At 43.5% G+C, this 14,486-nt stretch overlaps 1 protein-coding gene and 1 long non-coding RNA gene across 2 annotated transcripts in view; one reads left to right on the forward strand and one right to left on the reverse strand.

Moving 5' to 3' along the window:
• Nucleotides 1–14,486, reverse strand: part of Stab2 (stabilin 2) — a 161,677-nt gene that overhangs the window by 61,055 nt on the left and 86,136 nt on the right. The window contains exons 34-36 of the mRNA XM_040281812.2: nucleotides 11,553–11,684; nucleotides 8,425–8,553; nucleotides 736–792 (exon numbers count right to left, since the gene is read on the reverse strand). Of these exons, the coding sequence (XP_040137746.2) occupies nucleotides 736–792; nucleotides 8,425–8,553; nucleotides 11,553–11,684 (318 nt within the window). The remainder of the gene's footprint in view (nucleotides 1–735; nucleotides 793–8,424; nucleotides 8,554–11,552; nucleotides 11,685–14,486) is intronic.
• The window catches only part of LOC144378563 (uncharacterized), a 36,133-nt gene that overhangs the window by 17,125 nt on the left and 4,522 nt on the right, over nucleotides 1–14,486 (forward strand). The gene's annotated exons all lie outside the window — the stretch shown is intronic.

A 14,486-nucleotide genomic window follows, 5' to 3' on the forward strand; every position in this document is an offset into this window, starting at 1 on the left:
AATTATTATCATCATGCTGTGGAAGATGCACAGGTGTTCATACTTCATAACTGTCTTATCAGAAACAGCTATTATCACCAAGTATGAAATCCCAGTAGCTCCAGAAGCCAAAGCAGGAGGAGCCTCATCAAAAGTGAGGCACTAAGCAACTCAGTGAGACCCTGTCTCTAAATAAAATACAAAAAAAAAAAAAAAGGCTGGGGATGTGGCTTAGTGGGTAAGTGTCCCTGGATTCACTCTCCAGTACAAAACCAACCAACCAACAAACAAAAGTAGCTATTATCAAAAAGAGCTATGAGAACACAGGCTGGGAATTAATCCCCAAACGTTTCTAACTCTCCTGGGTCTGACTCTGCTTCTTTGAGGAAGTTAGCTATAACTACAAGTATCAAAGGAAACACAGGGGGAACACAGCAGGCTGGATCTGGTTTTGGATATGGAGTCTGTCCTCTCTGATAAGATTTCTTGCTATGATCCTCCACTGGCTGCTATGAAAGATGCAGAAAGTGAACAATCCCATCCTGCAATTGTGTTGATGTATGAACCCACTTCTATTTAGTTATTAATGAAATCTTGCCTTGGTTCCTTTAAAAATGTACTTAAGACTTATGAAGATGTATATATACAGGATAACAAAGAATGCATTTACAACCAGGGACAGGAATGAAGGAAGGAAAAAGAGGTCTGATTTTTCAATTTGGACGTTTATAGATCTGGAGCAGACAAAATACTTACTAGTGGTTTGGTTCCTAATGGGCAGACTGGTGTCTGGGGACACTTTCCACACTTTCCCTTGGTAAAACAGAAACAAAGGAGAAATTTCAAGGTTATTAATTTTAGTGCAAAATGAGGCTGCAAATATTTTCTAGAGCTTGGAGCTGAGGAATTTAAAATGAGGGAAGATAAAAATCAAATATATAGTTGAAAATCAGGGAAGATCATCTGGTCAACCTCTGTATTTTTTTTCTTTGTTAATTACTTTTATTTTTTATTTTTTTTTATTGTTGGTCGTTCAAAACATTACATCTAATTTGATATATTTCACAGTTTGATTCAAAAGGGTTATGAACTCCCATTTTTACCCCATATACAGATTGCTGAATCACATCAGTTACATCAATTACATTTCCATTGATTTACATATTGCCATTCTAGTGTCTGATGAATTCTGCTCTCTATCCTATTCTCTACCATCCCCCCTCCCCTCCCCTCCCCTCCCCTCTTCTCTCTCAACCCCCTCTACTGTAAAACACTTCTTCCACTTGTATTATTCTTTCCTTACCCCTCACTTCCTCTTGTATGTAATTTTGTATAACCCTGAGGATCACCATCCCTTTCCATGCAATTTCCCTTTTCTCTCCCTTTCCCTCCCCCCTCTCATCCCTATTAATGTTGATCTTCTTCTCCTGCTCTTCATCCCTACTCTGTCCTTAGTTACTCCCCTTATATCAAAGAAGTCATTTGGCATTTGTTTTTTAAGGATTGGCTAGCTTCACTTAGCATAATCTGCTCTAATGCCATCCATTTCCCTCCAAATTCTATGATTTTGTCGTTTCTTAATGCAGAGTAATACTCCATTGTGTATAAATGCCACATTTTTTTATCCATTCATCTATTGAAGGGCATCTAGGTTGGTTCCACAATCTTGCTATTGTGAATTGTGCTGCTATGAACATCGATGTAGCAGTGTCCCTGTAGCATGCTCTTATTAGGTCTTTGGGGAATAGACCGAGAAGGGGAATAGCTGGGTCAAATGGTGGTTCCATTCCCAGCTTTCCAAGAAATCTCCATACTGCTTTCCAAATTGGCTGCACCAATTTGCAGTCCCACCAACAATGAACCAGTGTACCCTTTTCCCCACATCCTCGCCAACACTTGTTGTTATTTGACTTCATAATGGCTGCCATTCTTACTGGAGTGAGATGGTATCTTAGGGTGGTTTTGATTTGCATTTCTCTGACTGCTAGAGATGGTGAGCATTTTTTCATGTACTTATTGATTGATTGTATGTCCTCCTCTGAGAAGTGTCTGTTCAGCTCCTTGGCCCATTTGTTGATTGGGTTATTTGTTGTCTTTTTGTCTAATTTTTTGATTTCCTTGTATACTCTGGATATTAGGGCTCTATCTGAAGTGTGAGGAGTAAAGATTTGTTCCCAGGATGTAGGCTCCCTATTTACCTCTCTTATTGTTTCTTTTGCTGAGAAAAAACTTTTTAGTTTGAGTAAGTCCCATTTGTTAATTCTAGTTGTTAACTCTTGCGCTATGGGTGTCCTATCGAGGAATTTGGAGCCCGACCCCACGGTATGTAGATCATAGCCAACTTTCTCTTCTATCAGACGCTGTGTCTCTGTTTTGATATCAAGCTCCTTGATCCATTTTGAGTTAACTTTTGTGCATGGTGAGAGAAAGAGATTCAGTTTCATTTTGATGCAAATGGATTTCCAGTTTTCCAGCACCATTTGTTGAAGATGCTATCCTTCCTCCATTGCATGCTTTTAGCCCCTTTATCAAATATAAGATAGTTGTAGTTTTGTGGATTGGTTTCTGTGTCCTCTATTCTGTACCATTGGTCCACTCGCCTGTTTTGGTACCAGTACCATGCTGTTTTTGTTACTATTGCTCTGTAGTATAGTTTGAAGTCTGGTATCGCTATCCCACCTGATTCACACTTCCTGCTTAGCATTGTTTTTGCTATTCTGGGTCTTTTATTATTCCATATGAACTTCATGATTGTTTTATCTATTTCTACAAGAAATGCTGTTGGGATTTTGATTGGCATTGCATTGAACTTATAGAGAACTTCTGGTAATATCGCCATTTTGATGATGTTAGTTCGGCCTATCCATGAACAGGGTATATTATTCCATCTTCTAAGGTCTTCTTCTATATCTTTCTTTAGGGTTCTGTAGTTTTCATTGTATAAGTCTTTCACCTCTTTTGTTAGGTTGATTCCCAAGTATTTTATTTTTTGGGGGGATATTGTGAATGGAGTAGTTGTCCTCATTTCCATTTCAGAGGATTTGTCGCTGATATACAGGAATGCATTTGATTTATGCGTGTTGATCTTATATCCTGCCACTTTGCTGAATTCATTTATTAGCTCTAATAGTTTCTTTGTAGACCCTTTTGGGTCTGCTAGGTAAAGAATCATGTCATCTGCAAATAGTGATAATTTAAGTTCTTCTTTTCCTATTTTTATGCCTTTAATTTCTTTCGTCTGTCTAATTGCTCTGGCCAGTGTTTCGAGGACTATGTTGAACAGAAGTGGTGAGAGAGGGCATCCCTGTCTTGTACCAGATATTGGTCTGTAGTTTTCTTTCTTTGAAGTGTCTTTGTCTGGTTTAGGGATCAGAGTGATATTGGCCTCGTAGAATGAATTTGGAAGTTCTCCCTCTTTTTCTATTTCCTGAAATAGTTTGAAAAGTATTGGTGTTAGTTCCTCCTTAAAGGTTTTGTAAAACTCTGCTGTATATCCATCCGGTCCTGGGCTTTTCTTAGTTGGTAGTCTTTTGATGGTTTCTTCTATTTCCTCAATTGTTATTGGTCTGTTTAGGTTGTCTATATCCTCCTGACTCAATCTGGGCAGATCATAAGACTTAAGAAATTTATCTATGCCTTCACTATCTTCTATTTTATTGGAGTATAAGGATTCAAAATAATTTCTGATTATGTTCTGTATTTCTGAAGTGTCTGTTGTGATATTACCTTTTTCATCCCGTATGCTAGTAATTTGGGTTCTCTCTCTTCTTCTCTTTGTTAGCATGGCTAAGGGTCTGTCGATTTTATTTATTTTTTCAAAGAACCAACTTTTAGTTTTGTCAATTTTTTCAATTGTTTCTTTTGTTTCGATTTCATTAATTTCAGCTCTGATTTTAATTATTTCTTGCCTTCTACTTCTTTTGCTGTTGTTTTGCTCTTCTTTTTCTAGGATTTTGAGATGAAGTATGAGATCGTTTATTTGTTGGTTTTTTCTTTTTTTAAGGAATGAACTCCAGGCAATGAATTTTCCTCTTAGAACTGCTTTCAATGTGTCCCATAGATTTCGATATGTTGTGTCTGTGTTTTCATTTAACTCTAAGAAGTTTGTAATTTCCTCCTTGATGTCTTCTAAAACCCATTGATCATTTAGTAAACTATTGTTCATTCTCCAAGTGATACTTGATTTTTCCTTCCTTCTTTTATCATTGATTTTCAGTTTCATTCCATTATGATCAGATAAGATTCATGGTATTATCTCTACTCCTTTATATTGTCTAAGAGTTGCCCTGTGACATAGTATATGGTCTATTTTTGAGAAGGTTCCATGTGCTGCTGAGAAAAAAGTGTAGCTACTTGATGTTGGGTGGTATAGTCTATATATGTCAATTAAGTCTAGGTTATTAATTGTGTTATTGAGTTCTATAGTTTCCGTATTTAACTTTTGTTTGGAAGATTTGTCCAGTGGAGAGAGAGGTGTGTTGAAGTCTCCCATGATTATTGTATGGTGGTCTATTAGACTCTTGAACTTGAGAAGAGTTTGCTTGATGAACATAGCTGCACCATTATTTGGAGCATATATATTAATGATTGTTATGTCTTGTTGGTGTATGGTTCCCTTGAGCAGTATGTAGTGTCCCTCTTTATCCCTTTTGATTAACTTTGGCTTGAAATCTATTTTATTAGATATGAGTATGGACACTCCTGCTTGTTTCCGCAGTCCATATGAATGGTATGATTTTTCCCAACCTTTCACTTTCAGTCTATGTATATCTTTTTCTATCAGATGTGTCTCCTGTAGGCAGCATATTGTTGGGTCTTGTTTTGTGATCCATTCTACTAGCCTGTGTCTCTTAATTGGTGAGTTTAAGCCATTAACATTTAGAGTTATTATTGAGATATGGTTTGTTCTTCCAGCCATATTTGTTTATTAATGTTACTAAACCTGATTTGTTTTCCTCTTTGATTACTTTCCCCCTTTTACTGTCCTACCTCCCGCTGTTGGTTTTCAATGTTATTTTCCATTTCCTCTTCCTGTAATGTTTTGCCAAGGATTTTTTGAAGAGATGGTTTTCTAGCTGCGAATTCTTTTAACTTTTGTTTATCGTGGAAGGTTTTAATTTCATCTTCTATCCTGAAGCTTAATTTCGCTGGATACATGATTCTTGGTTGGAACCCATTTTCTTTCAGTGTTTGAAATATGTTATTCCAGGATCTTCTAGCTTTCAGAGTCTGTGTTGAGAGATCAGCTGTTATCCTGATTGGTTTACCCCTAAATGTAATCTGCTTCCTTTCTCTTGTAGCTTTTAAAATTCTCTCCTTATAATGTATGTTGGACATCTTCATTATAATGTGTCTAGGTGTGGATCTCTTATGATTTTGCATATTCGGCGTCCTGTAGGCTTCTAGGATTTGGGATTCTGTCTCATTCTTCAAGTCTGGGAAGTTTTCTCGTATTATTTCACTGAATACCTTGTTTATCCCTTTGGTTTGGAGCTCTGTGCCTTCTTGTATCCCAATGACTCTTAAGTTTGGTCTTTTAACGTTATCCCATAATTCCTGGATGTTCTGCTCATGGTTTCTTAGCAGTCTTGCTGAGCTGTCTATGTTCTTTTCAAGTTGAAATACTTTGTCTTCATTGTCTGATGTTCTATCTTCTAAGTGATCTACTCTGCTGGTAGTATTCTCAATTGAGTTTTTAAGTTGGTTTATTGCTTCCTGCATTTCTAGGATTTCTATTTGTTTGTTTTTTATTACCTCTATCTCTCTGTGAAATTGATCTTTTACTTCCTGGATTTGTTTATGTAGTTCCTTGTCAATGTGATCTTTCATTGTCTAATTTTGCTGTCGCATGTCTTCCTTGAGATTCCAGATCATGTGTAGCATGTATATCCTGAACTCTCTCTCTGATATTCCCTCTGTTGCAGCTATTACCTCTTCTAAAGTTGAGTTGACCTGCATTGCTTGTGGTCCTTTCTTTCCTTGTCTTTTCATGCTGCTCACGTTTCTTTCTGCTTGGTGAAACTGTTGTGTTTATGAGATTTTCCCCCTAATTATTTATATTGCTCTTGTATAGTTGAAAAATCTCCCTTGCAGGGCGGGTAGTGGCTGTGCTCCTCCTCTAATTGGGGTGATCTGTTTACTGTGCTGGCGGGCCGCTAGGCCTGCTCTGCCGGTTGTTCGCAGGTCTGCCCACCCTGCGAGTGCGGGTGGTGGCTCTGCTCTGCCCCCACTCCAATTGTGGCGATGTGACTACCACCCCCTCGGGTCGTTGGGCCTGATCCGGATGCGGACGGCTGCTCTGCTCTGCCCCTACTCCAATTGGAGTGACGTGTCTACCATGCTGGCAGGCCTCTAGGCCTGTTCCGCTGGTGGGTCTCAGGTCTGCCTGACTCTGGCAGTAGGGGTAGTTGGGGGTCGAGAGTCCTTTGGTCCTTGCGGTCACGCCCACGGAGAGATTTTGAAGTTTCCCGGTTGTTTGCCAGGTGGGCGGGGCTGTTAGCAGAGCCCGGAGGGCATGGCCATGTGCTGGGCCATGCGGGGACCCTTCTAGCTGAGTCGGGCCACCGGGAGCCACCTGAAGAGTGGGGCAGCTGTGTCTGGATGGCTAAGATCCGGGCGGGTGGTTTGGCTGTTCGCAGAGCGAGAGCAGGGCCTCCCGGGAGAGCCAGGATGGCGGGGGCGTCTGCCGGTTTGGGCTGCCACTCCGCTCCGGGCCGCCGCCGCTTTCAGAAGCTGCTGGTGGCTGAGGGATTGGACCTCTGCGCCCGCCGGGGGGAGCCACCTGTAGAGCCGGGTAGCTGCGGCTGCGTGGTTAGGAACCGGGTGGTTGGGGTGGCTGCTCGCAGAGCGAGAGCTAGGCCTCCCGGGGGAGCCCGGATGGCGGAGGCTGACTTCCGGTTCGGGCGGGGCGGGCCAAGCCGCTCCAGGTGTCAGCCGCTTGCAAAGGCAGCTGCTGGCTGCAGGACTTAACTTCTGCTCCCGCCGTGGGGCCACCTGTAGAGCCGGGTAGCTGAGGCCGCGTGGTTAGGAACCGGGTGGGTGGGGCGGCTGCTTGCAGAGCGAGAGCTAGGCCTCCCGGGGGGAGCCGCTTGCTGGAGCAGCTGATGGCTGCGGGACTAGACCTCTGTGCCCGCGTGGCCGTCCAAGATCCACTTCTCTGGGACAAACTGTCACTTCCAATAAACCTACCAGTTCACGGCAGCTCTCCTCTTAAGGGAATTATGCTAGAAGTTCCTCCGTAGGTAGGCTGCAGCTGTTCCGATGGGTCTTTCTTATCCGGTTAAAGTGGAGATGTTGGAATCGCTGCTTCCTTGCCGGCCACCATGTTGGATCCCTGGCCAACCTCTTTAATGTTCTTTGAGACAAACTCATGAACTGCTTGCTCTATGGCTTGCATGTTTGAGGATCACTTTTCCCCCATAATGTTCTTCTGACTCTAATAACTTTTTAAGGTGTGGAGGTCTCAACTCATTTAAATCCAAATTCCTTTAACAATAACCCCGATTTACTGAAAAACCATGGTTAGTGAGATTGGGCTAGATTCAGGGACTACCAATGTGTTACACATGTGTCCATCCTCAGGTGCTAGACCTGGTCTAGCTGAGGGGCAGAGAGTCAGGATACTCCAAAGAAATAACACCTATGAAGAGCAGATGTTAAAATGCAGATGTTAAATTACTCAAGTGCAACCTACTCCTAAAATAGAAAGAGGCCTGCCTGTGTATCCGGTTCTTAACTTGGCACCTACTGGTAGTACTTGGTAGTATAGTACTACTTGGTAATATAATGTGGCTATTCAGAATTCTGGCTCTGGGGCTGCTGTTTGCTAATGTGTGAGCCTGGGTGCATTATTAATCTTTCTCTGGCTCATTTTCCCATCTGTGAAATGGGTACAGTGAAAGTACCTACTTTGTAGGTATTGTGGGGAAGTTTAGAGCAGCCCCTGACGCACAGTGAGTACTTAATCAACACCAGCAGTTATTACTGTTAGTAAAGGATCCTCTGCTGTCCCATGGACTGAGGTGGAAAGCCTCCATTTGAGCATCCCATAATACACTGAAATCATCCATTCCTAATTTCTCTTCTAGTAGACCAGGCTTAGCCAATACCCAACACAGGTGCATCCCAGAGCCCTCCCTGCTCATTTTCCCTTGAAGGAGAGCTGTGGCTTCAGGCTCCTGCTCAACACAGCCTCCAAATGGCCTTTCCCAGGCACCCAAGGAGCACCCTGTTGCACTAGATCAAGAGCCCATCAGGGACGAAGCTCACATCTTATTTATCTCTGCAGAACCACAGCCCATGTGTTCCTGGGAACATCAGAGATGCTCACTGAGTTGTTTTTGGACTGAGATATCTTAAAAGAAAATTCTTAAGCTTAAAAAATTAAAATTATAAAAAAATAAATCATCACTCATTCCTTGTATCTTGGTTCTGGATATAACTTACCTGTACAATAATGGTGTCATTAATATCACATCGATTCCTCTGAATTTCCAGAACTTTCCCCAGGCCGTGGATCACTCCCTTGTCGGTGGCAACATTGGTGTAGTTTACTGGAGCCTCGTTTACATAGAGCTGTGAGCAAGAGGACTAAATATTATATTATAGCAAATTGAAGAGAGATGGGGAAGATGGGAATGGGCGCTGTCAATAGGACAGCAGCCCAGAGGCTATTTCACTATGCACGTGGAAGGTGGCACACCATGGTGGACAGGACAGAGCTCTGGCTAGGAGAGGGGAGTCTGACTATGGTCCTGTATCCGGCACCATCTAGTTGAGTGATTTGGGCCTGTTGTTTTCCCTTCCTGAACTTCAATGTTCCCTTTTGTAGAGGGACGAGGTTGTTCTAGGTGAGCTCTGGGATACCTCTCCATCACTCAAAACAATTGTTTTACATTCTTGGGAAATATACTGCCTTGTGATCCTTATGTCAGGTCTGCTGGCAAGATGGCGGTGTGGATGTGCTCAGCTGGGCTGTGGCCTGGAGGTTCTGGGGGTGTGAATGTCTTCTACCAACAAGACACGAGGGCTAGGACTGTCCTTTCAGCACGTTTCTGCTCTGTGGTTAACTTGCAGACGACTCTTGGAAAGGTTAAATGGCATTTATGAAAGAATTAAGACAACTAGAAAAGAGTTTTAAGAATGACGTATTTGGAATGGTGTGTGTGTGTGTAGGGACAGCTGGGCTAAGGTTGAGAGAAAAAGAAGACTTCATTACAATAACCCCAAATCCCATTATCTCATAAGGGTTTTAAATTCACCAAGTAATACATAAAATAACATCCTCAGCACTCCCCTTGGCAATATTAAGATGACCCAACTAGGTGCCTAGATTTGCATTTCCACTGAATATTAACATCCTTTAAGATTTACTTGTAGCCCAAGTGAATTTCTATTTGAATGTTGAGATAAATCATAGCTGAGTTCCATAGACATGTTCCAGGTCTGTATACGCTGGGAAAACCACCAGGAAACCTTATTTAGTCTCAAATAGTGATTACAGCACAAATTTCCAGAATTCCAAGATGCTGAGCTGTTTTTAGGTACCCAAAATAGCAGAGCATTTGAAGTTGCGATGTTGCTTAATTTGGCATGAAGAAAATAAGTCTGAATCACTTCTATCATGAGATATATTCAGAGAAGTTAAGGTTTTGATCTAAACGTTGCCTCCTCATTTGGAAACATTTTCATGCATGTCCATTGTCATAAGAGAAGGTCAATGACCACCAGTAAGAGCGAAACCTCTACTGTATGAACAGCTCTTGCTCCATTTCTAGACAAATGGAAAATGAACACAAAAACACTATAACTGAGTCAACTAAGTGCTCGGGAATGTTCATTTCTACACAAGGAAATGAAAGATGACGGATGGAAAAGAGACCAGAAAAGAGAGCTCTCTATCCACAACATAGTTGACAATATTGGAAAGATAAGGCTATATATTTAAAAGTTTTCCTCAAAGTTATCACTATTGAACTATGTGTGGGAGTCAGAGAAAAATATTTGGAATTAGATTAGTCTCCAAATAGTAAAGAGTACAAAGGATCTTATTTATCTCCAGATAAAAAGATTTTACATAAAAAGTTACTTGTGATTCAATGATGATACCACTGAAAAAATTGTTTTTAAGATTACACTTTTTAAAGAGAATCAAATTATTATTACTTAAAAGCTTCTGAAATTAAACTTTAATTTTAATACAGTCTGTTGTTGTGTTTCTCTCTTTTTTTTTTTTTTCTTGGTACTGGGGATTGAACCCGGGGCTTTACCACTGAGCCACGACCCCGACACTTCTTATTTTTTTATTTTGAGACAAGGTCTTATTAAGTGGCTTAGGGCCTCAAGAAGTTGCTGAAGCTGGCCTTGAATTTGTGATCCTCCTGCTTCAGCTTCACAAATTGCCGGGATGGCAGGTGTGTGCCACCACGCCTGTAGTGTCTCTTTAACAATTTGTTTTTATTAACTTTTCTTGTGAGAATTTTAGAATTCTATTGTGAGGTTCTTGTTATGTTTTCATAGATTCAAGTTTCTAATATATATATATATATTTTATTAGAGCATTTTAATTATACATAGTATTTGGGTTCCTTTTTGCAAAATTTCACACATAAGGAATTTGACTTCGATCCTTATTCCTCCTCTTTTTTCTTCCCCTTTTCTCCCTTTCTACTCTACTGATCTTCCTTTCACTCCTTTATTTATTTATTTTTAATATATATTATTGAGTTGTAGGTGGACACAATACTTTTATTTTTTTAAAATTTTATGTGGTGCTGAGTTTTGAACCCAGTGCCTCACGGGTGCTAGGCGAGCGCTCTACCACTGAGCCCCAGCCCCAGCCCCAGCCCCAGCCCTCTTTATTTTTGGCTGGTACTCTCTATGTATACGGAAGGGAGAAATTCCCTTTCATTCATTTATATATGTATATGCCATGATTCTGTTAGATTCATTCCATATTTCTTTCCCTTAATCTTTTTTAACTTGGTATTTGAAATACATGAATAGAATTTTATATTTGAAATATATTAAATATCAGTCTCCCTAGTTCTTTTTTAAAATGAGTTCTAATAATTTAAATATTTCAGGAGAGTGTGAGATAAATGCTAGAATCTCAGGGTGGTGCTCAGCCTTGAGACTGAGCTGCATCAGCATGGAGTGATGATGACATGATTCATTTGGCTGCTGTGTCCTGTGTAGGTCTCTGGGCTCCTTATGTCCTAGAGCTGCTGCCACATCCTGGGACTCGGGCTGAGCTCCCAGGTGCCATTCCACCTTGGAGACCACCTGAGGCACTCAATGTCAGGTTTGCTGTACTGGTGCTGAGGGTCACCTGTGACTGCTGGGGACTCGAATATCACAATTCATAAGGCCACCTTCCTACCTGCAGGCTGACCACGGGGTAGGTGACTGGGAGTTCCACGATCTAGCTTAGCTGTCACTCTTTCTGGTCAAACCAAAGACTGTTTTGGGCTGCTAAGGCTTAGGAAGCAGCTGTGAGATTATTCCAATATGGAAGAGATAGGGGTCATAGGAGCTAAACCCCCTGTCCCTGGGCTTACACAGCAGCATCATACCTGGCCATTGTGGAGAAAGAAGCCGAGGAGGTAGGAGAAGCCCAGCATGGTCTCCCGGTGCATGCCCTGGTGCAGTTCATTCTTCAGGAGCTTCTCCTCGGGGACCACGTGGTACCGCAGGACGTCCTCCTCCTGCACGGCACAGAAGAGAGAGTCAGTCAACAATCAGGCTGTCAGTTACAGGTTGTGCCGGCACCGGGGCCGGGGTGACAAACAGGCGCAAAGGCTTGTTGGAGTTTTGACTAAGACATCAAAACACAGAGGCACCCCATAATAAGTGGGTTGTGAATGAGAGCACCCGAGAGACCTGGCGGCGTTCCCCAGTGGGATGTTTGGGAACTTCCAGTGACTAAAACCCAGAGGGACGGTTGATGGCTGGGGGTGGGTTTTAAAGATGATTCCTTTGGGCAGAGCTGGGAGAACAGAGCCCCCACACCCAGCTCCCTTTCACCCCAGGGATCATGAGAGGAGGTCCACAGGGCATTTGGTCTGGGTGCCCTGAAGATAGGGTGGCCTGTGCATTGGGGTCCGACTCAGTCCTGGGCAATCTCCTAAGCCAGGGACTGCAGGTGAGCTGCACTGGGATAGACCCACACATGCAGAGCTGGCTTGGGACAAGAGAGTGGGGGTCTCTGGTGCAGATGTGACTGTGAGCTGGTGCTTCTGGAATTGTCCAAGGTGGCCACAGGGGGTTGGGGGGGTGGACAGACAGGCTTCCCCCACCCTATCTCCAGGGAAAGCTGAAGGTAGGCTCTGGATTCCTAGGGTCTTTCTCCCCATCTCCCTCCCTCCTAACCACTGTCCTGTCCTCTTTATGTCTCTTCCTAGTCACCAACACTTCCTGCCCCTCGACAAAACCTGGTGGAACCCAAACTGAATTTATTGGGGAAGGAGAGAAGAGGGTTGCTAAGTTACCGACTCTGCTCCAAACCCACCGTACTGTGTGCTGACTGGGGGGCTGGGCTGTGACCTCCATTTCTCCTTGGCTAGTGGCCCCTGTCGGGCTCTGGCATTGGGAAAGGCTGGAGGGGGCAGGGGGACCTGCTCCCTGCTTCTCTCACTACTGTTCTCCTGCAGTGGAAGCTGAGTCTGGATGGCCATTTCTACCACTCGAAGAACCAATTTTATCACAGCTTTCCCACCTCTGAGACCCCAGAGGGGCGACACCCCTTCCTGCAGATCTGAGACTTGGGCCCAGGAAACCCTTCTCCAAGCTCAGAGACACCAGCTCCTACCCAGAAGTCTGAGTGTCAGCTCCAGCCGGTTCCTCCTCTAAGTGTCTAAGCTTTTATAATTTTAATCTCTTCCTTTTGTTCCCTCATCCTTAGGGGTCTTACATGCTTCCTGTAGTTGCTATCTGTGTGATCTCTCCCTCTCTCTTTTCCACCTTGGAATTATATTCATCTGATTTTATACTCAATAAACAATTCATGTTATTAAATTCTCTCTCTTCAGCTGAGTGGTACGATTTGTGTCTCCCAAAGGCCCTGATTGATTCAAGGACCACGCCTTCTTCTCTACCTTCCTGCCTGCACTTAGCTGCACTGTGTATTAGTCTGTTTTCTGTTGCTATAACAAAATATTTGAGGTTGGGTACTTCATAAAGAAAAGAAGTTGATTTAGCCACAAGATTGAGTGGCCCCATTTATTTGGTGAGGGCCTCATTGCTGATGGCATCACAATGGTGGGAGCTTGTGTAAGAGTGATCACAGGGAGAGACAGGAAGCCAGGGAGCCGGGTGCATCTGATGAGAACAACTCACAACTTACTCCATGAAACCAAAGTCAATCCTTTCTGAGGGTAGTAACCCCAGTGACCTGGTTACCTTGCACCAAACCCCAGCTGTTAAAAGTTCACCTCTTCCCAATATCGCCAGACCCAGCACTAAGGCTCCAACACATGAAAGGGTGGGGGACACACTCAAACCACATCCAAATTATGGTAGGCTGAATTTTTATCATTATTATTTTACTTAACTGATGTTATGGTTTAGATATGAGCTGTCCTCCAAAACCTCACGTGTGAGGCAATGCAAGAAGGTTCAGGGGGGAAATGATTCCATGATGAGTGTGGCAACCCAATTAGTGGATTAATCCAGTGATGTGGATTAACTGGGTGGAAACTGAAGGCAGGTGGGTCACGAGGAGATAGGTCGCTGGGGGCATGGCTTTGGGGTTGATATTTTCCTCTGGTCAGCAGAGCTCTCCCTGTCCCTGATTGCCTGTCCCGAGCCGCTGGCTTCTGCCCTACCCTCCTGTCACCGTGTTCTGCCTCACCTCGGCCCCAGAGCTATGGAGTCAGCCATGTAGGGACTCAGCCCTCTGAACTGTGAGCTCCAAATAGACGTCCTCTCCTCTGTTTTTCTTGTCAGGTCTTTTGGTCACAGACGTGAAAAAAAATGGACTAAAATAATTGAGATGGTGTTTATGGCTTAAAGTGACCAGGGGACTAACTGGGGGAGGTAGACAAGCACTGAGATGGCCTGATGCCTCATCCCAAGGCAGGAAAAGAATATTCCACTGAACAGGTTTCAAGGGACGGGACTGGACGGGCTCAGGATGGTGTCTGATTCCATCCAAGAGTCCTGCGTTTCCATCATGGCCGCTCTAGGAGTTGGCAGAGGTTGTAACCTGGTTGGAGAGCTCAGGATGCTGCTTGGAAAGGCCATTCATTAATCTGGGGTTTGTGCTAGGTGCCGAGGGGGAGCCATGGCAGGAGGGAGCGTGTGCGGCTGTGGCCAGAGTCAGTGTCCCTGAGGACGTGGGCCTGCACTGGAAGACCAGGCAGGGAGGACTCTGCGTGCGTGTGTGTGTGTGTGTGTGTGTGTGTGTGTGTGTGTGTGTGCACAGGACCAACGGCACCAGGTGTGTCTCTGACATGTTGAGGCTCTGTGAGGTCATCACTCGGGTTAGACCGTACGGTTTTCCCAAAGCA

The sequence above is a fragment of the Ictidomys tridecemlineatus genome, chromosome 6 (genome assembly GCF_052094955.1).
Source record: "Ictidomys tridecemlineatus isolate mIctTri1 chromosome 6, mIctTri1.hap1, whole genome shotgun sequence".
Classification (NCBI taxonomy): domain Eukaryota; kingdom Metazoa; phylum Chordata; class Mammalia; order Rodentia; family Sciuridae; genus Ictidomys; species Ictidomys tridecemlineatus.